At 46.6% G+C, this 24,914-nt stretch overlaps 1 protein-coding gene across 5 annotated transcripts in view; it reads left to right on the top strand.

Annotated features, from left to right (window-relative positions):
• The first annotated feature begins 2,702 nt into the window (after nt 1-2,702).
• The window catches only part of CLPB (ClpB family mitochondrial disaggregase), a 147,030-nt gene continuing 124,818 nt past the window's right edge, over nt 2,703-24,914 (top strand). For 2 of the 5 annotated variants that reach the window (XM_054523844.2, XM_054523843.2), the window contains exons 1-2: nt 2,717-3,295; nt 6,991-7,042. In XM_054523844.2, the coding sequence (XP_054379819.1) occupies nt 2,893-3,295; nt 6,991-7,042 (455 nt within the window). In that variant the 5' untranslated portion in view covers nt 2,717-2,892. 5 annotated transcript variants of the gene reach the window in all.

The following is a 24,914-nucleotide window of genomic DNA, read 5'->3' as shown; positions in this document are numbered from 1 at the left end:
CTTTAAAAATAGTTATTCAAGGCTGGGCATGGTGGCTCACACCTGTAATCCCAGCACTCTGGGAGGCCGAGGCGGGTGGATCATCTGAGGTTGGGAGTTTGAGACCAGCCTGACCAACATGTAGAAAGCCTGTCTCTACTAAAAATACAAAAAAATTAACCGGGTGTGGTGACGCATGCCTGTAATCCCAGCTACTCGGGAGGCTGAGACAAGAAAAGTGCTTTAACCTGGGAGGCAGAGGTTGTGGTGAGCCGAGATCGTGCCATTGCACTCGAGCCAGGGCAACAAGAGCAAAACTCCATCTCAAAAAAAAAAAAAAGTTATTAAAGCCAGGCGCAGTGGCTCACGCCTGTAATCCCAGCACTTTAGGAGGCTGAGGCCTGACTGCTTGAGCCCAGGAGTTCAGACCAGCTTGGGCATCATAGCGAGACCTAGTCTCTACCCAAATAATAATAATAATAACAAAAAATTAGCCAGGCATAGTGGTGCCAGCTGTGGTCCCAGCTACTCAGGAGGCTGAGGTGGTGGGATGATCCCTTGAGCCCAGGTTTCAGGTTGCAGTGACAACTGTACCCAGCCTGTGTAACAGAGCGAGACCCTGTCTCAAAAAAAACCAAAAAAGTCGTTCATTCATTCCTGTCTTACTAACGGATGTGGAAATGAGAAAGAAGTTCCATCTTTGCCTGGAGGAAGTGTAGAATACACAGAGCAGAGAATATACCATGATAGCTACCATTTCCTGAAGACCTACTGTGAGCCAGGGACAGTGTTAGGGGCTTTCTACATATTATCTTATTTAATACAAGCAATCATCTTGAAGGCAGGAATTATCTTCAACAATGAGTAATTAACTACCAGAGAGGTAAAGGGAGTTTGTCCAAGGTCACGCATGTAAATGCAAGAGTCAAAATTAAAATCCACGTCTGCCTGAATGCCAAAGCTCATGGGATTACGCCTGTAATCCCAGCACTTTAGGAGGCCGAGGCAGGCGGATCACGAGGTCAGGAGATCGAGACCATCCTGGCTAATACAGTGAAACCCCGTCTCTACTAAAAATACCAAAAAAAGTAGCCGAGCGTGGTGGCGGGCGCCTGTAGTCCCAGCTACTCAGGAGGCTGAGGTAGAAGAATGGCCTGAACCCGGGAGGCGGAGCTTGCAGTGAGCTGAGATGGCGCCACTGCACTGCAGCCTGGGCGACAGAGCAAGACTGTTTCAATAAATAAATAAATACATAAAAATAAAAAAATTGAGTGCCTCTTTTGTTCCAGACATTGTTCTGAGTGCTAGTGATATAAAAGTGAAAAAACAAAGTCCCTGTCTCATGGGGCTCATGCTGTAGTGGAGAAAGACAATAAAAATGTAGTATGTCAGATGGTGATAAATGCTGTGAAGAAAAATTAGGATGGGGTGCGTAGGATTACTATTTTAACCAGAATGGTCAGGGAAGACTCTGATCATGTGAAGTCTGAGCAGACCTACAAGACTTGCAAGAAACAGAACTGACACAAAGAAGAACTTCCTTCTTTGCCTACCTATGGGTTCAGTTTGGAAAAGAGGGGGCGGGATGGGAGTACAGGTGTTAATGGAAACTATATGCTCAAAGTCAGAAGACCTGAGCATTACTCCAGGTGATTTACTGGCAAATCTTTTCACCTTTGAGCCTCAATTCCCTTCGCTGTAGACAGGAATAACAGTTCTTGCCCAGCTTCTCACACACAGCTGCCATGAGGATCAGATGAGATAACCCACTTGAAAGCCCTTTAAAAATAACACAATCGGGGCCAGGCGCAGTGGCTCACGCCAGTAATCCCAGCACTTTGGGAGGCTGAGGCAGGTAGATCGCTTGAGGTCAGGAGTTGGAGACCAGCCTGGCCAACATGGTGAAACCCCGTCTCTACTAAAAATGCAAAAATTAGCGAAGCGTGGTAGTGCGTGACTGTAATCCCAGCTACTCGGGAGGCTGAGGTAGGAGAATCGCTTGAACCCGGGAGACGGAGGTTGCAGTGAGCCGAGATGGCGCCACTGCACTCCAGCTTGGGCGACAGAGTGAGACTCTGTCTCAAAAAAAAAAAGACCGGAAGTCAACTCTTCAAATAAAATGTATTCCTATCTCAGGTGCAGTAGTTACCCTAAACATCTTTTTGAAAGGCCGCCCTGGCTGAAAAAATAAATAGGGTAAACTAAATAAGCATAAGTTTCATAATACGCCTCTGCTGAAGATTCTTGTGTAATTTACACCAGTCAAAAATTGTGGGCCGGGCGCGGTGGCTCACGCTTGTAACCCCAGCACTTTGGGAGGCCGAGGCGGGCGGATCGCCTGAAGTCAGGAGTTAGGAGACCAGCCTCGCCAACGTGGTGAAACCCCGTTTCTACTAAAAATACAAAAATTAGCTGGTGGCGGGCGCCTGTAATCCCAACTACTCGGGAGACTGAGGTAGAATTGCTTGAACACAGTAGACGAAGGTTGCAGTGAGCCGAGATCGCGCCACTGCACTCCGGCCTGTGAGACAGAGCAAGACTCCGTCTCAAAAAAAAAAAAAAAAAAAAAAAAAAAAAAATGTGTGTCGTGTGCTTCAACTAAACTAGGAAAGAAGTCCTGGGATTCTAATCTTTAACTCTAATCGCCACGCCCCTTCACCCGAACTCTATTTCCCAACATGTCCCGGGCTCCTATAAGCCCGCAGTCATTGTGACGCAATCCCACAGCCTTCTGGGAAACGTAGTTTATTTGTTCTCCAGCTGGAGAAAGGCTTAGGGCTGTGGACTACCCCTCCCGTGAGGTAGTGCGCAACTCCACCCTGTTCGCGGCGTCTTCGAACGCGCCGCGGCAGCCATGTTGGACGTGGCCAGCACAGGGGCCGGCACCACGGGGTTATCGAAGCAGCTGTCAAGATGCTAGGGTCCCTGGTGTTGAGGAGAAAAGCACCGGCGCCACGGCTACTCCTCCGGCTGCTCAGGTCCCCAACGCTCCGGGGCCATGGAGGTGCTTCCGGCCGGAATGTGACTGCTGGGAGTCTCGGGGAGCCGCAGTGGCTGAGGGTAGCCGCCGGGGGGCGCCCTGGAACATCGCCGGCCTTGTTCTCCGGACGCGGGGCAGCCACCGGGGGGCGCCAGGGAGGACGCTTCGATACCAAATGCCTCGCGGCTGCCACTTGGGGACGCCTTCCTGGCCCCGAAGAAACACTCCCAGGACAGGACAGCTGGAACGGGGTCCCCAGCAGAGCCGGACTGGGCATGTGGGCCCTGGCCGCAGCGCTGGTGGTTCATTGCTACAGCAAGAGTCCGTCCAACAAGGGTGATTATGAGATCTGGGTTTGAGGAAGGGAGAGGCGGGAAGATTGTCCTAACTTCGTATCTTAGGAGGGTGGGAGGTGCTTGTAGGTTTAGATCCTTAGAGCCTAAGTCTTGGAGGGACTCAGACATCATCTGGTTACAGGGGCAGGGTGTTGCCCTAGAGACCTCATCACCTCGGAGTTGTATAATCTCGTATCATAGATCCGCCTTCCCTCTCTGGGCATCATTTTATCCATCTGTACAATGGGGATATTGGACTAAACATCTAATATTATAGCATGGTCCCCTTATGTTTCTCATATTCTGCCTGGTCCAATTCCTGTTTCCTGAGATCTCTAGGAAACGGAAATTATGGGGTGTTTTAAGGGCAACCGCTAGATGGTTTAGAGAAGTTGCCAAACCGCTCCCCCCCGACCCCCCGCCACCAAAGGTGCCAGAGTCAGGAACAACCTGACTCGGTTTTAATGCCAGCTTGACCTCAATTTATTTATTTATCTATTTATTTATTTATTTATTTATTTATTTATGAGATGGAGTCTTGCTCTGTCGCCAAGCTGGAGTGCAGTGGCGCAATCTCGGCTCACTGCAACCTCCGCCTCCTGGGTTCAAGCTATTCTGCCTCAGCCTCCTGAGTAGCTGGGACTACAGGTGTGGGCCACCACACCCAGCTAATTTTTGTATTTTTAGTTGTTGGTCAGGATGGTCTCGATGTCTTGACCTCATGATCCACCCGCCTCGGCCTCCCAAAGTACTGGGATTACAGGCGTGAGCCACCGCGTCTGGCCAATTTATTTATATAGTGAAGGATAATTTCTCAACATTTTTACAGTACTGTTATTTTGACTCTTTTTGGAGTTCAGTGGCCTGAGTCTGTCAGTCTCAGGATTTTGCTGTGTCTGGTCTCACATGCTGTGAGGTGATCTTGCCATGTGGGATAGTTGGCAGGAGAAGGAAGGTGGATTCCTGGAGGCCCAAGGGCAACTGCTGGGGGACCGGCTCATCCCGATTAGCATTTCATCAGGATCCGTGGAGCTAAGCAGCAGCTGAGAGAGTGGACAGAGAGCCAGACTTGTGACCTATGGAGTCCAGCCATTCAGGTTCTTAGTCGTTCCTCAAGAAGAAAGACTGAGTCATGGTGTCCGTAGATTCCATGCACCCCAAGCTCTGAGAATTTGGAGCAAGAGTGGGGGAGTAGGGAGTGCCTTGACTTTGATTCGTTTGATGTGGCCAGTTGTAAAGGAAGGACTTTGGTCTGGGAGAGACAACACTGGGGATCTTGTTTTGGTTCTGTGTCTAACTCTCATTGTGAATTTGGACTTTTGCTTCTCCTCACTGGTCCTCTGTTTCCTCATCTACAAAATGAGGGTATTGAAATAGACGCTAAGGGCATTGAGCTTAGGCATGTTGTAATCCTATAACTTCCAGCATTTTTGGGGGTACTCACTGTGCATCTAGTTTTAGGCTAGGTGTGTGGGAAGTCCTAACAACACAAAATCAGTCAAGGGGACAGTGCAGGCAGTTGGAATGTAGGGCTGGTGAGTGGCGCTATGTGTTGTTGGGGGATCAGAGGGCCAGTAGGGTCAGGAAAGCCTTGCTGGAGTATTGGAGACCCCAGAGGATGGGAAATTCGAACTTGAGTTCTGAAGGATGAAGTAGAAACAGAAAGGAGAGTGACCTTGTGAGCCCCATGAGAGCAGGAAATGTATCTTCTCTTTTGTTTTTTCAGGTTATGCTAGCAACTTTCCCGAATACCTAGACATCATTTGCCTACCACAGTGTCTGGAACTTAGTAGGTGCTCAGTAAATGTGTGAGAGTTGGATTATATTCCATGCAAAGGCTTCAGAGAATGGAAATAATAGAGTTTCAGGGCACCACGGTGTGTGCAGGGGCTAGCAGAGCGGCCAGCTTGGTTGGAGGATAAGGTCTTTGGAATTAGATGAGAGCAGATGGAGTGGGGCCTGGATGCCAGTCAGGGGTCGGGTGGTTGAGGGTGTTGGAATTTCTTCTGTAGGCAGTGGAGAGTTATGGAAGGTTCATGAGCAGGGAATGTTCTAAGTCCAGTGTATTTGGTGAGGTCTTGCCTAAGAAGTTCCTGGCGGTTCCCACCTGGACTTTATGGCCTATGAACTCCAGCAAGAATACCAGGGTCTACTTACCAAAATAGATAATGGTCAAAGCCGTGACCAGTTCCTGCTGGAACTGACTTGCCAGCTACCCTGTCCCCTGACTTAAGAGTGTTGACCCTCAGTGCAGTGTGGTAGAAACTGAACCCTTTTAGAAGCCAGGAGGCCCTGGTTCTTAGCTCATTCCTCACTCTGTAACCTTGTAGAAGCCACATTTTTTTCTGCAGAGTGAAGAGAGAGTAGATACAGCCATCTCTAAGGAAGGCTTGATCCCCTCCCAGCTGGTGGCTGTCTGAGCCATGCTTGGGTATGTGCTTTAGGTACATCTGGTAAGGTAAGTAGAAAGGACCTGTCCCTGGAATTGAGGCCAGGAGGCATCAATGTCTGAACCACAGGACTGGCTTTCATATGCATGATAAGGTGTATTGTACAGATAAGGAAACTAAGGCTCAGGAGGTTAGATAAGTGGGTTAGGTTATACAGCAAATAAGCGACAGAGCTGGGCTAGACCCCAGGTCTGACTGTCTCCAGATCCTGCTCTTTCACTCTACTCCAGTGCATTTGCTCATGGGTGAGTCTTTTGGCTGCACTGAGAGTTCCCTGAATCAGGGCTGGCTATGAATCCGTCCAGTGCCCAGCAGTGTAGCTCAGAACCAGGCTGGGCACAGAGGGTTCCATGTACCTGGTATTGAGCTATTTGAAAAGATTGTGCCTCTCCGGTTGTCTTTTGAGTTTTTCTGAGTCAGTCCAATTTTCTTTATGGCCACAAGGTGGTGGCAACAGCCTGCAGGCTGCCCAGACCAGGCCAGACTCACTTAGCTAGCGTTGCTTTTCTCCTAGGCTTGGTGTCTCCTCTGCTTTGGGTCTCCCTTCCCTGGGCTTAGCACTGGGGAGTTTGCAGACGTTTCAACTGTCATTTCATCTCCTTGACATTCTTGTGAAGCTGGCAGGGCAAGGAGTTTTGTCTGTGTTTTACTGTCAGGGAAGCTGTGGTTGAGAGAGAGAGGAGCTGTCATGGCCATGTGGTGAGTAGTGGGAGTGGAATGGAGCCAGATCTCAAAGACTCCTAGTTGAGACCTCTCCATCCTCAGAGAGGCCTACACCCTGCTTGCTCCTCTCATTCTACCTTTCCTTTTGGGTTTATGACTTTTGACATCAAGATTCAGAACTGGGTTGAAGAACTAGAGTTGAGGGAGAAAGTGGACAAGGTCAGGGAATGGTTAGTAATAACTCTTATAGGAACATAAAGCATATGCAGAGCTTCATAGATTATGAAGAGCACATTATTTACCATAGGCAAGACATGGTGCTAGCAGTTGACCTGCATTCCCTGTATGATGAGAGGAGTGAAGAGTTTGGGCTCTGTAGTGAAGAAACGGTGTGGAAGTCAGGTTGTTAACGGTGGACACCATGTGGGGAGGGAATGATTCGTGTCTCATATATTGTGACATCAGTTTGCTTGTTAAAGTCCATGTTTCTAAAGTACTGCCACTGTCTTAGTGGGCCCTCCATGCAGTCCTGAGATGGGTATGTCCTGGCCGTGGATCTGACCGGTGCCCCCTTTCTCTTCAGATGCAGCCCTGTTGGAAGCTGCCCGTGCCAACAATACACAAGAAGTCAGCAGGTGAGTTGAACCCCAGGCCTTGCTCTCCCCGACAGGAGAGGCTGAGCAGGGCGAGCCTCTTCTCGTGTGATGACTTTGCTTTTGAGGAAATCGTTACCCTAAGCTGGGAACTGTCCCCTGTGACATCTCTGTAGTCACAGAGTCACCTGGGCACCCTTTACCCAGATCACCCCTTGGATATTTTCGGTAGGGAGTCAGCTCCCAAACATCCCTGGATCCTTCAGCTATTTTGTTCTTCACTGGGTTGGTTTGGACTCCCCTCAGCCCCCATATCCTTTGGGTTCTTCTCTGAATCTTCTGATTTGTGCTCATTTCTTTGGGAATGGCCATGTATTACTGCTTGCTGCCTGGACAGGTTGCAGGTGGGCATCTATAGAAAGGCTTGGGGATTTGGGACAGAGCTGGAAGAGACCATCTGCCAGAAGGTCTGGGGCTAGAAATACCTGCCTGCAGGGCCAGGGGCCCATACCTGGCTTTGCCCGGGGACAGACTGCATTTCTGTAGCTTCACTGGCTCAGCTAGTCTCCAGTGACCACTGGCAGGTTGAATTTGAGGCTTATTATTCGGTAAGGGCAAGATTCAACTCGGCTCAGCCCAGTGCCAGGTATAGGGCAGAGTCTGTGTCCAAGATGGATGCTCAGACTGGGGCCAGCATGGGGCATCAGTTACAGGGCTGTTGATTAAGGGCAGAGGTCTTATTTTTGTTGAAACTATGCCCCCCACTGGGCCTAACCTTGGCCTCTCTTGGCCATTTATATAGAGCTAGGTGGCCATAGGACACCCCCCTTCCTTTCCATCATGTCTGCATGTTAGACAGGAAGTCAAGTGTTGGGGTGGCTATTTCCACACCCAGTGCCACAGGCCCTTGGTGTTCTTCCCCACCTTAGCTTCCTGAACATACAAGAAAGTGTTGAAAAGCAGCCGACCCCACCAAGACTTACTGCTTTGATTCCCTTTCATTTTATCTGCAGCATTATTATTGATTCTCAAGGGTGCTTTTGAGTATTAATGTTCAAGCCTTAGTTTTTAATAAACCACTTTTGGAAGTATGGGCTGGGAGTTGTTTTGTAGCCAAATAAATATGATGGAGCAATAGTTTAATAAACATGCGATGATGCATCTTAAAAACCAAGCACAGATGTCATCCTGTTGTTATAAGAGCCATTCATAACTGCAGGCTGTGTGTGGCATCTTCATTCCTCCAGAAACAGATGTGCTTTGCTTCATTCTGCTGCAGTACAGGGAGTACGGGTATGGAAACTGACCCTTGCTGACCCTGGAATCACCTGTTGGCTACTGCCAAGGGCTGCCGGGCTGCGGCTTTCCCCTTTTGGCAGGGCATTTGCAGAGCAGCAATGTTGGGAATCCACTCTTCCATCCCCCAGGGGATGCCACTACCATATTCCATTGAGCTGCCAGGCATTGATTATTTAGTTCTTTCAAATACATGTTTTTCTAATAGCAATTAAACACCCATCCCAAAAATACAGAAAGTAATTGAACTTAACAGTGTATGTGTGATTCAGACAATTTTTCTGAACGTTCATTCTGTGGGGGCTTTTCATGTGTGTCCCCAGGCTCTAGCCTGCTTTTCTCCTGCCTCCTCTTGTCCCACCTCACTTGGTCAGGATGACCCTGTCAGAATCTCCCTTCACTCCATGTGAGGACATCAGAGATGAGCAAGGCACAGACCTGCCCTCAGCCCCCATCTCATACAAGACCACAGAGCCAGGAGCAAGCTAAGCAAAGGCGGGAAGCAGATGCTGGCTGGCTGCTGGGCCTGCGGAGTATGTTGATGCTCCTGAGGTGGGATTTGTACAGGGTGTCAGGAAAGAGGGAAGGTTGTCTGAGAGAAGCTGGAATGTGCAAGGCCTGCCATGCCCAGGGTGAGGAGTTTTGAACTCTTACTCTATACACAGTGGGGAGACGTGGGAAGTTTTTGAGCAGGGGAATGACCCAGTTAAGGCTGACTTGCAGAGGAGTGAAGTATGGACTGCATTGGGAAAAGGCTGAGGGCCGATCTGTTAAGAGGCTGTTTCTGTTTCAGTAAAGACAGATTCAAGATGATTAGGGCCTGAATGAGGACATCCTTCCCTCCCCCTCACCCAAAGCAGCTCTTGATTATGAAAGAGTGGGCCTCTGCTGGGCACTGCAGATGGGGGATGGGGATGGTGACCCAGGCCCTGGTCTCAAGGAAACAGACATGTAACCCACCAGTTATAGTTCTTCCTGCGAACAGAGCCAGGTCTGGGGGCAGTGGGGGTAAAGGGAGCCTGACCATCCTTGCTAGAAGGAAACTTTCTGGAATTCCTACAGTAGGTCCTTATTCAGCCTTTCTGTACCCTAGACTCTGTACAGGTGATTCATGCTGCTCTTTATTTCTTCTTCAATGTCCTGAGCTCTTAGCTCTGCCCAACAGACCTGCCTATAGCAGGACAGAATCCCATACTCATTTTTTTTTTGAATTTACACATACAGTCATGCCTTGCTTAACAATAGGGACACATTCTGAGTAGTGCAATTTCATCACTGTGTGAACATCATAGAGTATACTTATCCAAACCTAAATGGTAATAGCCTACCACACACCTAATCTATATGGTATAGCCTGTTGCTCCTAGGCTAGGAATCTGTATAGCACGTTATTGTCCTGAATACTGTAGGCAGTTGTAACATAATGGTAAGTATTTATGTATCTAGACATATCTAAATACAGAAAAGGTCATTTGTTGCACTATGATGTTGAGACAGTTACAACGTCACAAGAGGATAGGAGTTTTTCAGCTTCATTATAATCTTATAGGACCACCTCATACATGCAGTCTATTGTTAACAAACACATCATTGTGTAGCGCATGACTGTAGGTTACACATGGTTGGGTCACTGTGTGTATGATTGATATGGTCAATAATATCAGTATTTAGAGCAAAACTCAGACCTCGTAAATAATGTTGTCCTTTACCCTTCTTCCCCACTTGACCTCTCTGGGGCTCTGTACTGTGCCTGTCTCTAGTTGACCTCCCCTGGCTCCTGTCTTTAGCCCCAGGGTCTTGGGAAAGTTCTGGATAGTGAAGGGCAGCAGCCTAAGGCTCTTCTGCGCCTGGGGGGAGGTACTCGATCCTCCTCTTTAAGGACACCCTGGAATCTTCAGTCCGTGGGCCCTGGTTGCGGGTCCTCCACAGACGGCCCTCTGCCATCTGTATTCATTATCCTCTGCTTACACCTTTCAAAGCTCTAGTGCTGCTTTCCTTACAGAGCCTTCTTGGATTCCTCCCAGCTGGGTGTGATCTCATCTTCCTTTGCTTCTTCCCCCCACTCTCATCCTATACCTGCCTTCTGTTCTGGGAGGGTATGAGGGTCATCTAGAAAGGACCATGGCAGCTTGTCACAGGAGGGAGCTCCTTTTGTGGAAGAGAAGCTGGAGGTCAGGTTGGAGAATTAGAGCTGAATGCCACTTGCCACACTGTTCTTTATATGAAGAAGTCTGTGGGCTATATTTCATCTGAAACTGCTGGATTGTGCACCTCCTGAAGGGCAGGGACAAGGTTGCGTTCTCTACCGTCTTTTACCTTGTTCCACAGCACAGTGGCACTTATTTGTTTTTTGTGACTCTTTCTTTGCTTTTTATTGACTTTTCAGTGTACCTGAAGTAAGCCGTCCAGAGTCTTACTTTCACACTCCCCTTGGCTATATCAGAGGGAGGCCAGGTCTCTTCTCTTTCCTCCCTCCCTCCCTCCCTTCCTGTGTGACATCCATTTCCTCCCTTCTCCCCTGAGGCACTTAAGTTCATCCATCTGTGGTTCCTCAGAAGTGGAAGCCTGGCCTCCTACCTGTCAGCAGTGTGAGCAGGTGGTCCTGCTCCTGGGCTTACCCCAAACTTGAGCCTGAGGAACTGCTCACCCGAAACCTAGGGCACAAGGCAGACTAGAGGCACATCTGTCCAGGCTCAGGCCGAGCCACGTGAGGAATTGTCAGGACTGGGACTGGGAAAAGTGAGGCCTCCTGTTCTCCCAGCAGAGATCACATTTCCTTCAGCACAAAGTGGGTGAAAGACAACACTCCTATCCATCTCCCTTCTCCCAGCAGGGGGCTAGGCCTCTGCTGAGTGCTTACCTCAGTTGCTCATCAGCCCAAGCAATCTCTAATAAAGGAAGCCTGGCAAGATCAGTCTTGGGCCTCAGACTGCCTGCCTTTTTTCTCTAGGATTTATTTGTTCGTTTGACAAACAGCATCTGCCATATCCTGAGTCCTCTGCTTGGCACAGGGAACACTTGAGCAGTCATGGTTCCTGCCTATGATGACAGAGTCGGGGTAAACTGTGGCAATAGGGTGGTCAATGCTGTGAGACAGGAAACTACAGGGGCTGCAGGAGACCAGAGGACAAACAGCCTGGGGGATCTGAGAAAGACTTCCAGAGGAAATGGCACCTGATCATAGACTTAAAATGTCAGTTGAACTTTGTAAATAGAAGGGGAAGCCATTCCAGGCAAAAAGGGCAGCATATGTGGTAGCACGAGGCAAGGAGCAGCCTGGGGGGTATGTGGAGGGGAAGTCACTTGCTGTTGGGTGTTGCCAGATCACAGTCTGAGGCCAGGAGGGACTGGAGACCGGTAGTGACCTGGTCGTGGAGAACATTGATTGACTCTCTGTTTGTCCTTCAGTTGCCCATCTGTCCAGCCTGTGCTTTGTGCCTAGCCCTGAGCTGAATTTGTGGCAACAAAATGAGGAAGGAGAAACAGTCCTTGCCCTGGAGGAGCTCCTGTGCCCTCTGGTGAGGAAGAAGGACATGAGTCAAACATTGAGAGCCAGTGAAACAAGGGACAAATTACCTACCTTCCAACTAACATGAAAATGATAATACCTAACCCCACAGAGTGGCAGAGTCATTATTACTAATAACAAAATGATTAATTCATTCAGCCAATACTTATGAGTGCATATTCAGAACTAGGCATTGGGCTGAATGTGGCAGATAACAGTAACGAACAAGACTGGCACAGTCCCTGCCCTCTTGGCACAGTCTAACTAGGAGTCAGATGACTAATTATGCAACTGTAATTATGTACTTCAAAAGTGAAGTACAATTTGTCTTCTCAACAAATGGTGCTGGGACAACCGGATATCAACATGCAAAAGAACACAGTTGGACCCTTACCTAATGCCATACATGAAAATGAACTCAAAGTGGTCCATGGACTTAAATGTAAGAGTAAAACTATAAAATTCTTAGAAGAAAACATAGGAGTAAATCTTTGTACCTTGGGTTAGGCAAAGCTTTCTTAGATATGGTTCCAAAACACAAGCAATAAAAGAAAAAAAATTGGACTTCATCAAAATTAAAAACTTTCATGCTTCGAAGGACACTATCAAGAAAGTGAAAAGACTCTCACAGAATGGGAGAATATATTGCAAATCATATATCTGATAAGGGACTTACATCCAGAATACATAAAGAACTCTTACAACTTAACAATAAAAAGGTAATTTAAAAATGGGCTGGCCATGGTTGGGAGCCTGAGAGGCAGGAGGATCACTTGAGGCCAGGAATTTGAGACCAGCCTGGACAATGTAGCAAGACTCTGCCTCAAAAAAAAAAAAAAAAAAAGAAAAAAAAAATTAGCTGGATGTGGTGGCATGTGCTTGTAGTCCTAGCTACTTGGGAGGCCGAGGCAGGAGCATCATTTGAGCCTAGGAGTTGGAGGTTGTAGTGAACTGTGATTGCACCACTGCCCTCCAGCCTGTGCAACAGAGTGAGACCCTGTCTCTTTAAAAAAAAAAAAAAAAAGGGACAAAGGATTTGAATAGACATGTCTTCAAAGAAAATATACAAATGACCAGTAAGCACTTGAAAAGATGCTCAACCCTTGTTAGGAGATTCACATCAAAACCTGATACTTTACACCCATTAGGATGGCTACAATAAAAAAGACTAATAAGAGTAAGTTAAGTGTTGGTGAGGATGTGGAGACATTGGAACCCTCATACATTCTTGGTGGGCATGTGAAATGGTGTAGCCGCTTTGGAAAACAGTTTGATAGTTCCTCAAAATGTTAAACAGGAGTTACCTTAAGACCCAGCAAGTCCACTATAGGTATATGCCCCAGAGAAAGGAAAACATGAACACTAGTGTACGTGAGTGTTCACAGCAGCATTATTCATATTAGCCAAAAAGTGGAAATGTGGACCTAAAGGAAAAAACTAAAGCAAAATTAGTAGAAAGAGTTTATTGGGGCTAAGTTTGGGGACTGCAACCCAGGAGTCTAGGTTCAAGTTGCCATAAATATATGCTCCAGATTAGCAACAGTTGCAAGTGTGTTTTTAAAGGGAAAAACAAGAGACACTTTTTTTTGTTTTTGAGACAGAATCTCAGTCCTTCACCCAAGCTGGAGTGCAGTGGCACAATCTCAGCTCACTGCAACCTGCGCCTCCTGAGTTCAAGTGATTTTCATACGTCAGCCTCCCGAGTAGCTGGAATTAGAGGCGCACGCCACCACACCTGGCTAAGTTTTGTATTTTTTTTTTTTTTGAGACGGAGTCTCGCTCTGTCCCCCAGGTTGGAGTGCAGTGACGCGATCTCGGCTCACTGCAAACTCCGCCTCCCGGGTTCACTCTCCTGCCTCAGCCTCCCGAGTAGCTGGGACCACAGGTGCCCGCCAACGCGCCCGGCTAATTTTTTGTATTTTTAGTAGAGACGGTGTTTCACCATGTTAGCCAGGATGGTCTGACCTCGTGATCTGCCTGCCTCGCCTCCCAAAGTGCTGGGATTACAGGCATGAGCCACCGCGCCCGGCGTATTTTTGTTTTTTTTTTAAGTAGAGGTGGGGTTTCACCATGTTGGCCAGACTGATCTCAAACTCCTGACCTCAAGTGATCTGCCCACCTCGGCCTCCCAAATTGTGCTGGGATTACAGGCCTGAGCCACCATGCAGAAGAGGCACTTTCTAAGTTGTTTACCAAGAATTTACATTAAAATAACATAAGCTATTGTTTGGCTATACATTGTTCTTTGTATCACATATTCCAGGAACTACAGGAAAATAATGGGTGAGGCAGCTAGTTAGGAAACTACAGGGTAGAAAAGAAAGAAAAAAATGGCTTTAAACAATTGCCCCCAGGCATGGGGCAAGGGTGTGGGGTTGTGGCTGAGGGCCTATACTCAGGTCTCTCTGGGCCTGATACATTTTACGTAAAAATATGATAGAACAACAGTACATCAGAATATTATTCATCAATTCAAAGGAAGTACTGATAAGTGCTACAACATAGATGAACCCTGAAAATATGCTAAGTGAAAAAAGCTAGTCACCGAAGGCCACTGTGTTTGTCTGTTTGGGCTGCTATAACAGAATACCACAGATTGAGTGGTTTATAAACAGCATAAATGTATTGCTCTCAGTTCTAGAGATCAAAGTCCTAGATCAAAGCCTCTGGTAAATAAGATTGAAGTGAACTCTTAAGGATGAAGAGAAAGGCGGAAGACAGTTCAGTTAGAGGGAACAGCAGGTGGAAGGTCCTGAGTCAAAGATGTGGAGAAATTGAGGAATTGAGAGAAGGCCAATAAGGCTGGACCCTAGAAAGCAAGGGGGAGAATGGTGTCAAATGAGGTTGGAGAGTTAAGCAGGGACCATACCACACTGGGTCTGTAGGCCATATTAACAGTTTTTATTTTTGTCCTAAGAGCATGGGCAACCATTGAGGAATTTTCAGCCGGTATGTGTATGTGTGAGAAAGAGAGACTAACAGGTACACATTGTGACATGATATAGATCTGCAGTTTTAAAAGATCATTCTGGTTGTTTGGTAGAGAACAGATTGGTAGAGATCTATGGTGGATGCTGGAAGACTGGTTGAAAAGCAGCTGGAGTAGTCCAGATGAGAGAAGATGTGACGTGGACTAAGATGGCAGCAGCAGAGGTGGAGGAAGTAAGCTAGATAGGACTTGGTGATGGTTAGGACAATGCCTGGTACAGTGCCTGCCACATAGTAAGTGTTCAATAAATGAATGAATATAATTGGATATGGTTGATTAGGGAGTAAAGGGTCTTAATGAATTTCAGTTTTCTGGCTTGATCATCTGTGTAGATGCTCTTGCCATTCACCAAGATGTGGATCCCTGAGAAACACTGGGTTTGGGGGAAAAGATTATGAATTCAGTTTTAAACATGCTGAATTTAACATGCCAATGGAAATGTCAGTTAGGCAGTAGAACCTCTGGGTCTTTCTGACTTCCCACTATACATGCCATATTGCCTCTTAAATTATCATTTAGGAGATTCTTTTGGTGTCCTGTTTTGATTTCTGGTTTTATGGCTTTAGAAAATAAAGAACTTCATACTAGCCCAAACTGGTTTACTAGATGGCTTTGGGGAAAAAAATCTGATTTCGTTTACAGTTCAGGAAAAAAGAAAGGGTTGGGCTTTGTTGAGGGGTAAACATATTTATTCTAGCTTTGCATTGATGGCTTGGTTTGGTTCTTGTCCCTGGATGCCCCAGCTTGGGGCTTGAGGCACTTGCTGTCCATGTGCCAGGATTGAGGTGTCCAGAATGTACTTAGCTACAGCATAGGTAAATGTCCTGCACATTGATCCAGGGATTTTATCTAATTAACAAAACCCTGGCTGGTAAATACATTTGGCTGTCTCGGGGCCTCAGAGAGGCTGTCTGTTTATTGATTGTTGTATCATTTTGGCTGGATGGGAAGATATTAATGATGGCATCAGAGCAACCAAAACATCCAGCTCTCTTAATCAGGAAGTATGTAAATATCCTTGTGGCTTGCAGTGGATTGAAACAAAAGCTTTATCCTAGACCAAAGGTCAAGGCCTCAAGGGCATCACTCCTATAATTTGCTACTTCTAGTGAGAGCTTCTGAAGATCGTCACACAGTTTTTTGAATGCTAGGGTGTACACAGGTTTTTTGAATGCCTTTCCAGAATGTTGGAAAGGCAGCATAATGTTACAGAAAGAATACAAGAGTTTTAGAATTAAAAGACCTCGTTTTACTTTTGTCATAGTTACTAACAAGCTATATGACCATTAATAAGTCACTGACCTTCCGTAAGTCTTAGCTTCCAAGTCTTGTTCATGGAGTCCCCACTGAGAACTTTTAAATACAGTTCCCTAGTTTTTTTTTTTTTTTGAGACAGAGTCTTGCTCTGTCACCCAGGCTGGAGTGCAGTGGCACAATCTCAGCTCACTGCAAGCTCCGCCTCTCGGGTTCATGCCATTCTCCTGCCTCAGCCTCCCAAGTTGCTGGACTACAGGCGCCCGCCACCACACCCAGCCAATTTTTTGTATTTTTAGTAGAGGTGGGGTTTCACCATGTTAGCCAAGATGGTCTCGGTCTCCTGGCCTCGTGATCCGCCTGCCTTGGCCTCCCAAAGTGCTGGGATTACAGGTGTGAGCCACCGCGCCTGGCCAGTTTCCTAGTGTTCAGAGAAAGCTGAGTCCTTCTGGAAGGGTCCACATCATACACTGAAACCCTAGGCTTGCTCAAGTAGACCTTGTACCTCTCAAGCAGTTCTACAGAGTGGCCTAGGGCCTGGCTTCTTTTCTGGGGTATGTGGCTTGCTGAGGCTCTGATTGCTTGTTCCCTGGTGATGGAAGGCAATTGGGAAAGATTGGATTAGCAGCTTCTCTATAACTTCATGGGGAGGTGAGTTGTGGGAGCAGCTGGTCAACTGCCCAGAAGCCCTGCAGAGGCAGGCAGTTGGCCATGAGCAGAGAACAGTCAGGGCCTAACGCAGTGGGCCTGGAGGGAGAGGTCATGTCACTGAAAAGGAGCACAGCGAGCCCTGTGTGGCCTTGGGCTAGTCTCTCAGTTTCCTTGGGGGCCTCCACTGTAAAATAATCTTTGATGATACTTGTCTGATCACTCTCCCAGGATCTTGTGAGCATTCCAGGCAGGTGATTCCTTGTCTGGAAAATTCCTCATCCTTCGGTCATCACTGTCACATTTTCCAGAAAGCCTTCCCTGATCCCCCAGTGATATGGCTCTGATGAGTGGAGGGACACCAGGGCTCCTGTCTCATATCGAATTAGATAAGATGACACGGAAACACGTGGATTGGTTTTAAGGAGCAGAGAGTTTAATAGGGAAGGAGGGGCAAGAAGGAAGGGAGAAGGAAGAAGCTCCCCTGTACAGAGACAGAGGGAGAGGGCCCCAAAGCCAAGAGAGGGAACCCCACCTGCCATGGATACCAGCCAGGTATATACAGAGGCTGGAGGAGGCGGTATCTGATTTGCATAGGACTCAAGGAATTGGTTTGACTAGGCATGTCATTCATGTACCCCACAAAAAAGCTGGTCCTCCCACCCTAGCATTTTAATATGCAAATGCAGGGCACCATGTCCTGAATAGCTGGGATTACAGGCATGCGCCACCACGCCTGGCTAATTTTGTATTTTTAATACAGACGGGGTTTGTCCATGTTGGCCAGGCTGGTCCCGAACTCCCGACCTCTGGTGATCCGCCCGCCTTGGCCTCCCAAAGTGCTGGGATTACAGGCGTGAGCCACTGCGCTCCGCCCTCTGCCGGGTGGACCCAGTTTTTTTAATGGCCTTCATTTGCATATCAAAGGTTGCCAACTGGCTCTAAGAACGGGGCTTTACCAGAAACTTTTCTGGAGATGCTTTAAAAAACGAAAACTTCCCAAGGACCTCTTTTCCTCTCTTATCTGCCTGAAATAATTTCTTAATAACTCCTACAACACCAGTATCTGTGGATTCCCATAGCACCCTGTACTATATAAGTCCTATATAAGTGAGAGCACTTACCACCTTCTGTTGGGATGGGTTATCTGTTTCCTTCTCTCCCTCACAACACTGTGAGTTTTGGAGGGCAGCAGACCATTGCTGTGTTGTTCATCACTGTGCATGTAAATAGTTACCAAATACTCACTGAATATTATTGAAAGTTTTTTTTTTTTTTTCCCTGAGACGGAGTCTTGCTCTGTTGCCCAGGCTGGAGTGCAGTGGCACAATCTCGGCTCACTGCAACCTCTGCCTCCTGGATTCAAGCCATTCTTCTGCCTCAGCCTCCCGAGTAGCTGAGATTACAGGCAACCGCTACTGCGCCCAGCTAATTTTTGTATTTTTAGTAGAGACGGAGTTTCACCATGTTGGCTGGTCTCGAACTCCTGACCTCTTGATCCGCCCACCTCAGCCTCCTAAAGTGCTGGGATTACAGGCGTGAGCCACCATGCCCAGCCATGGTGTTTTGTGTTTTTGTTTGTTTATTTGAGACAAGATCTCGTCATGTTGCACAGGCTGGTCTTGAACTCCTGGGCTCAAGGAGTCCTCCTGCCTTGGCCTCCCAAAGTGCTGGGATTACAGGTGTGAGCCACCACGCCTGGCTAAGAGTGTTTTGTAAATGATAAAAATTAAGCAAACTGTGTAGCTATTACAGTCATAATAAACCTGTAGACAGAAGACAAACAAAAATGAAGTCGTTCAATCATTTATTCATTAAACAAATAGTGCCTACTATGTGTGGCACTGTGCCTGGTAGATCAGTACTCAGACATGTACAGGACTTGCCTCATGGAGCTCAAAGACTTGTCAGACATGAATCCTACAAATGCGAAATGACAACTAGTACAAATGCCGCAAAGGAAGGACACAGAGAATCAGGAGAGCCTGTGACAGCCAGATTTCCCCTGGTCAGAGGAAGCTTGAGCTTGGAAGTGAAGGATAAGGAAGAGTTTATCTAGGTGGAAAAGGTTGGGAAGAGCTCTCTAGCACAAGGAACTTTTATTTACAAGAATCCTGCGGGAGGAGGAAGCAAGGCCAGTGTGAAGAACTGAAAAAGGCCAATGGTACTCCAACTAGAGGAAGGTGCCAGGACCTTCCTAGAACAAGCAGACCCTACAGGGCATCATAGGCCACATGAAGAAGCTTTGTCTTTATTTTTACGGCAATGGCAGCTGAGATGGGTTGAGAGGGGATCGATATGATCAGCAGCCATTCTGATGGCTGAGGAACATGAGGAACTAATATGAGTGCCTTCCTGCTTGTATGTGCCAGGCATCATCTTGGGCATGGTCCTGCCCCTTGAGGCAGTGTAGGCCACAAAGCTGTAATCACTCAGGGCCTAACAGCAGGGGCAATTGTCAGGCTCTGCCTCCCTACCGTCATTTCTGTGGCCCAAGTGCTGTCTCTCCTCTAAAATCCCAGCTTAATCAAAATCAGAACGCAATTCATGTCAGCACCGCCAGAACCAATTGGAATTTTTCTCCCAAGGAATTTTCCTGGAAACTGAGGAACAGAGATAAATCCAAGGATATTGAAAACAATCAAGCCAGTATGTTACTGGGCTTCTAATATTCACTTAAGCTGCTTGCCTTGTAGTTCCTGTTCTGTCTCTGCCTTTTTGAAAAGACCTCAGAAAATTTCACTTTCTGAACTTTGAGGCTCTACTATGTCCTGCCTCCTTTGTGTTCCTCCCTTCTGAGCAAGAGCCCTAGGCCCAAAGTCCTTCTAAGGCAATCAATCATCCTCTCCTTGTGATTCTGTCAATGGATGCAGATACAAGTGGATTTCTTTTCTTTTCTTTTTTTTTTTTTTGGAGATGGAGTCTCACTCTGTCACCCAGTGTGGCGTGTAGTGGTACGATCTCAGCTCACTGCAACCTCTGACTCCTGGGTTCAAGCGATTCTCCTGGCTCAGCCTCCAGAGTAGCTAGGATTACAGGCGTGTGCGACCACAGCCGGCTAATTTTTGTATTTTTAGTAGAGACGGGGTTTCGCCATGTTGGCCAGGCTGGTCTTGAACTCCTGTCCTCAGGTGATCCGCCCACCTCAGCCTCCCAAAGTGCTGAGATTACAGGCATAAGCCACTGCACCTGGCCTTCAAGTGGATTTCTTGTCATTAGCAGGAAGCAGTGGTGAGGACTTTGGAGTCTGACAAAACAAGGCTTGAATCCCAGCTGTGACCATTGGTTAGTTTTGTGACCTTGGAAAAGTTGTCTAACCTCTTTAACCTTAGATTCTTCATCTGCAAAGTAGGGATGATAATTGACCTGCCTCACACCATTGCTGTGTCATGTTTACTGATTCATCTCTTTGCTTTTCTCTCCAGTTGCTTCTTATGTATTTCTCCTGACCTAGGCTGTGAGCCCTGTCACAGCAAGGTGTATGGCACCTCCTTCTTCTGCCTTCACCATAGTAAGTCACACGAGGCTGGCTGGCACTCAGAAGACACACTGTACAGATGGAGTCTGGCCCGTTGATTGATTGGTTGATAGAAACCTTGTTTATTCTCCAAAGGCTAACCAGCAGGAGAGCACAGCCCTAGGCAGCAGCTGGGCAGGCTGACTGGTCTCCAGGATCTTCCATTCATGTGGATGGAAGGCTCAGGAAGGCTGCATAAGAATCCTCTTTGAGGCTGGGCTGAGGCTTCCATCTCAATGCCCTTTTGTTTGAAGGGATAGCACCCAGGCCTCCTGTGAAGCCTGTGTGTTTGACCAGCCTTTGCAGATGGACAGTGTACTGGGGCGGGATGTAAAGCACAAACAATTGAGGGAGGCCCCTGGAATTCCCAGGGGCTCAAGAGTCCAGCAGGGGTGGGGAGGGGCAGGATCCTTCCCAGGGCACATCAGGGGCTCAGTCACAACCCCTAGATGGGTCAGAGAGGATCTCAGGCACTTTTGTCTCCAGCCTCATTTCCTTTCCAGTATTCAGGTCCCCACTTTAGCTTTTCTGATGGTCAACATCCAGCCCTCTTTGGGTGCCTCTAGGTATGAGGCATTCTCTGCCTCCTGAAGAATAGGCAGATTCTGATTGAATATACATTCATTCTTTTTTCTTTTGAGGTGTACTTCACATACCATAAAATTCAACCTTTAAAAATATACAATTTAATGGATTTTAGAACATTTATAAGATTGTGCAACCAGCACCACTAATTCCAGAATGTTTTATCACTCTCCCACCCCACCCCGGACCCTCAGAAAACTCTGGTTCCAATAGTAGTTACTCCCCATTCTCCTCTCCCCCTAGGTGTTGCAACCACTAATCTGCTTTCTATTTCTGGATTTGCCTGTTCTGAACATTTCATATAAATGGAATTATACAGTATGTGGCCTTTTGTGTCTGGCTTCTTTCACTGAGCTTAATGTTTTCAAGGTTCATCTGTGTTGTAGCATATGTCAGTACTTTATTCCTTTTCGTGGCTGAATAATATTCCCTGTATGGATGTACTACATTTTATTGGATGTACATCCATACAGGATGTCATTTGTCAGTTGATGGACATTTGTGTTTCCACTTCTTAGTTATGAATAATGCTGCTATGAACATTCGTGTACAGATTTCTATGTGAATGTATGTTTTCATGTCTCTTCAGTGTATACCTAGGAGTAGAATTGCTGGGCCATAGAGTAACTGTACATTTAACATTTTGAGGAACTGCCCAACCATTTTCCAGGGTGGCTTCACCATTTTACATTCCCAAAAGCAATGTGTAAGTGTTCTACCTTTTCCACATCCTCACCAACAATTGTTGTCATCAGTGTTGTCATCACTTACAGCAAACCTAGTGTGTGTGGAGTGGTATCTCATTGTGGTTTTGATTTGCATTTCCCTAATGGCTAATGATGTGAGCATCTTTTTATGTGCTTATTGGCCATTTCTGTATCTTCTTTGGCATTTATTCATTCTTTTTTCTTTTTTTTTTTTGAGACGGAGTCTTGCTCTGTCATCCAGGCTGGAATGCAGTGGCACAATCTTGGCTCAATCCAACCTCTGCTTCCCGGGTTCAAGTGATTCTTCTGCCTCAGCCTCCCAAGTAGGTGGGATTACAGGCACGTGCCACCATGCCTGGCTACTTTTTGTATTTTTGATGGAGACGGGGTTTCACTATGTTGGCCAGGCTGGTCTCGAACTCCTGATCTCAGGTGATCTGCCTGCCTCAGCCTCCCAAAGTGCTGAGATTACAGGTGTGAGCCACCGCGCCCAGCCATTCTTTGGCATTTATTCATTCTTAAGGCCTGTTATGAGCAATTTCTTATTAGGCATTGAGGAGGAGAAAAATGTATCATGACGACTTCTGTCTTTCAAGGAACTTGCGGTCTGGTAAGAGAATTGTAATTAGTACAGGTGAAAAGTTAGGGCTTCACAGACAAGGTGGCCTTTAGTTTGGGTCTAGAGATAGGTAGTATTTGTATACAAGGAGCTTTGCCGAAAGACTTTCTGGGCAGTTGGAGTAATGTAAGTAAAGACAATTTGTAATTAGTAGTAGAAAACAGTTTTATCTTCTGATGAGCTCTGAAGTAATAGTGTGAAAGCACCTGGCATAGCACTTGGCACATGATGGGCTGTCATTATGTGTTAGCTCCCTTTGCAACTCCCCTCACTTGGTCCCAGCTCTGTCTTCTAGGACTACATGGCTTCCTTTTCCTGTTCCAGATTTTTAACTCTTAGGAGACAGAGCTCCAAGCTATATGAGCCTTGGTTCCCTAAACTGTGGTTTCAAGTCTCCTCTTCATCCTAGTCATTTTAAAATGAAACAGCCACAAAATTTCGGTGCCCTCTCTGAATTCCAGTGTGGCATGACCATTATTGTGAGGAGCAGGGCAACCATCCCCTTTGTTAAAGATTTTATACTTCTATTAATATGGCCTGACCTTGCATTGGCTTTCTTGGCAGCTGCATTACACTCCTAGGTTCTGTTAAGCTTGTAATCGGCCCAGCCTTCTGAGATCCATGACTTCTTATGTCCTGTAACCCTTTGATTGGATTTGTTTGCAGAGCTTGTTTTAACCTAAAGGTAAGGACACTTTAAGGCTTTGTATTTGCTTGTGAATTTGTAATATTTGAAATGTGAATATGTACTGTGTGAAAGTAGTGGTGGTGGTATGGAGACTACCAGAAAGAAGAAAGGATAGGCTTGGAACGTTCTCAGCATGAGACTAGAAGGAACTAGAACTTCCAAGAGAGAAGGTTCTAGGAAGCTTCAGGACTAAACAGAAACTATCTTCACCCCTCAAGTAAACTCCTTTCCACTTGAGGCTTTTCCTTATTTTCTGTCAGCTGATTGGTCCCATCAGACAACTATGGTGTGCTGACGCATGCTAAATCTGGGAAAGAAGAGAAGAATTGGGCATATGAGCCCTGGAAGGCAGTGTGGCTCCATAGAGCTTGGGCTCCATCCCCAGCTGCTACTTATTGGCCTTGTAATCTTTTTTTTTCTCTTTTTTGAGACGGAGTCTCACTCTGTTGCCAGGCTGGAGTGCAGTGGCGCGATCTCGGCTTACTGCAACCTACGCCTCCCGGGTTCAAGTGATTCTCCTGCCTCAGCCTCCTGAGTAGCTGGGATTACAGGTGCCTGCCACCATGCCTGGCTAATTTTTGTATTTTTAGTAGAGATGGGGTTTCACCATGTTGGTCAGGCTGGTCTTCAACCTCTGACCTTGTGATCTGCCCGCCTCGGCCTCCCAAAGTGCTGGGATTACAGGCGTGAACCACCGTTCCCAGCCTGGCCTTGTAATCTTTTTTTTTTTTTTTCTTTCTTTTATTATTATTATTATTATTATTATACTTTAGGTTTTATGGTACATGTGCGCAATGTGCAGGTAAGTTACATATGTATACATGTGCCATGCTGGTGCGCTGCACCCACCAACTCGTCATCTAGCATTAGGTATATCTCCCAATGCTATCCCTCCCCCCTCCCCCCACCCCACAACAGTCCCCAGAGTGTGATGTTCCCCTTCCTGTGTCCATGTGTTCTCATTGTTCAATTCCCACCTATGAGTGAGAATATGCGGTGTTTGGTTTTTTGTTCTTGCGATAGTTTACTGAGAATGATGATTTCCAATTTCATCCATGTCCCTACAAAGGACGTGAACTCATCATTTTTTATGGCTGCATAGTATTCCATGGTGTATATGTGCCACATTTTCTTAATCCAGTCTATCATTGTTGGACATTTGGGTTGGTTCCAAGTCTTTGCTATTGTGAATAATGCCGCAATAAACATACGTGTGCATGTGTCTTTATAGCAGCATGATTTATAGTCCTTTGGGTATATACCCAGTAATGGGATGGCTGGGTCGAATGGAATTTCTAGTTCTAGATCCCTGAGGAATCGCCACACTGACTTCCACAAGGGTTGAACTAGTTTACAGTCCCACCAACAGTGTAAAAGTGTTCCTATTTCTCTACATCCTCTCCAGCACCTGTTGTTTCCTGACTTTTTAATGATTGCCATTCTAACTGGTGTGAGATGGTATCTCATTGTGGTTTTGATTTGCATTTCTCTGATGGCCAGTGATGGTGAGCATTTTTTCATGTGTTTTTTGGCTGCATAAATGTCTTCTTTTGAGAAGTGTCTGTTCATGTCCTTCGCCCACTTTTTGATGGGGTTGTTTGTTTTTTTCTTGTAAATTTGTTGGAGTTCATTGTAGATTCTGGATATTAGCCCTTTGTCAGATGAGTAGGTTGCGAAAATCTTCTCCCATTTTGTAGGTTGCCTGTTCACTCTGATGGTAGTTTCTTTTGCTGTGCAGAAGCTCTTGAGTTTAATTAGATCCCATTTGTCAATTTTGGCTTTTGTTGCCATTGCTTTTGGTGTTTTAGACATGAAGTCCTTGCCCATGCCTATGTCCTGAATGGTAATGCCTAGGTTTTCTTCTAGGGTTTTTATGGTTTTAGGTCTAACATTTAAGTCTTTAATCCATCTTGAATTGATTTTTGTATAAGGTGTAAGGAAGGGATCCTGGCCTTGTAATCTTAATCAGTCATTTACCCTCTGTAAGACTTGGGCTTCTTTCAGAGGATCAAATGAGATAATAAATGTCAAGTATCTGTTGCGTAGTAGGCAGCTCAAGAAATGTGAGCTCTTTTGAACTCCATCATTCAAGAGCTTTGCAAG

The sequence above is a fragment of the Pongo abelii genome, chromosome 9 (genome assembly GCF_028885655.2).
Source record: "Pongo abelii isolate AG06213 chromosome 9, NHGRI_mPonAbe1-v2.0_pri, whole genome shotgun sequence".
NCBI lineage: Eukaryota > Metazoa > Chordata > Mammalia > Primates > Hominidae > Pongo > Pongo abelii.
This window is presented reverse-complemented; position numbering and strand designations above follow the sequence as displayed.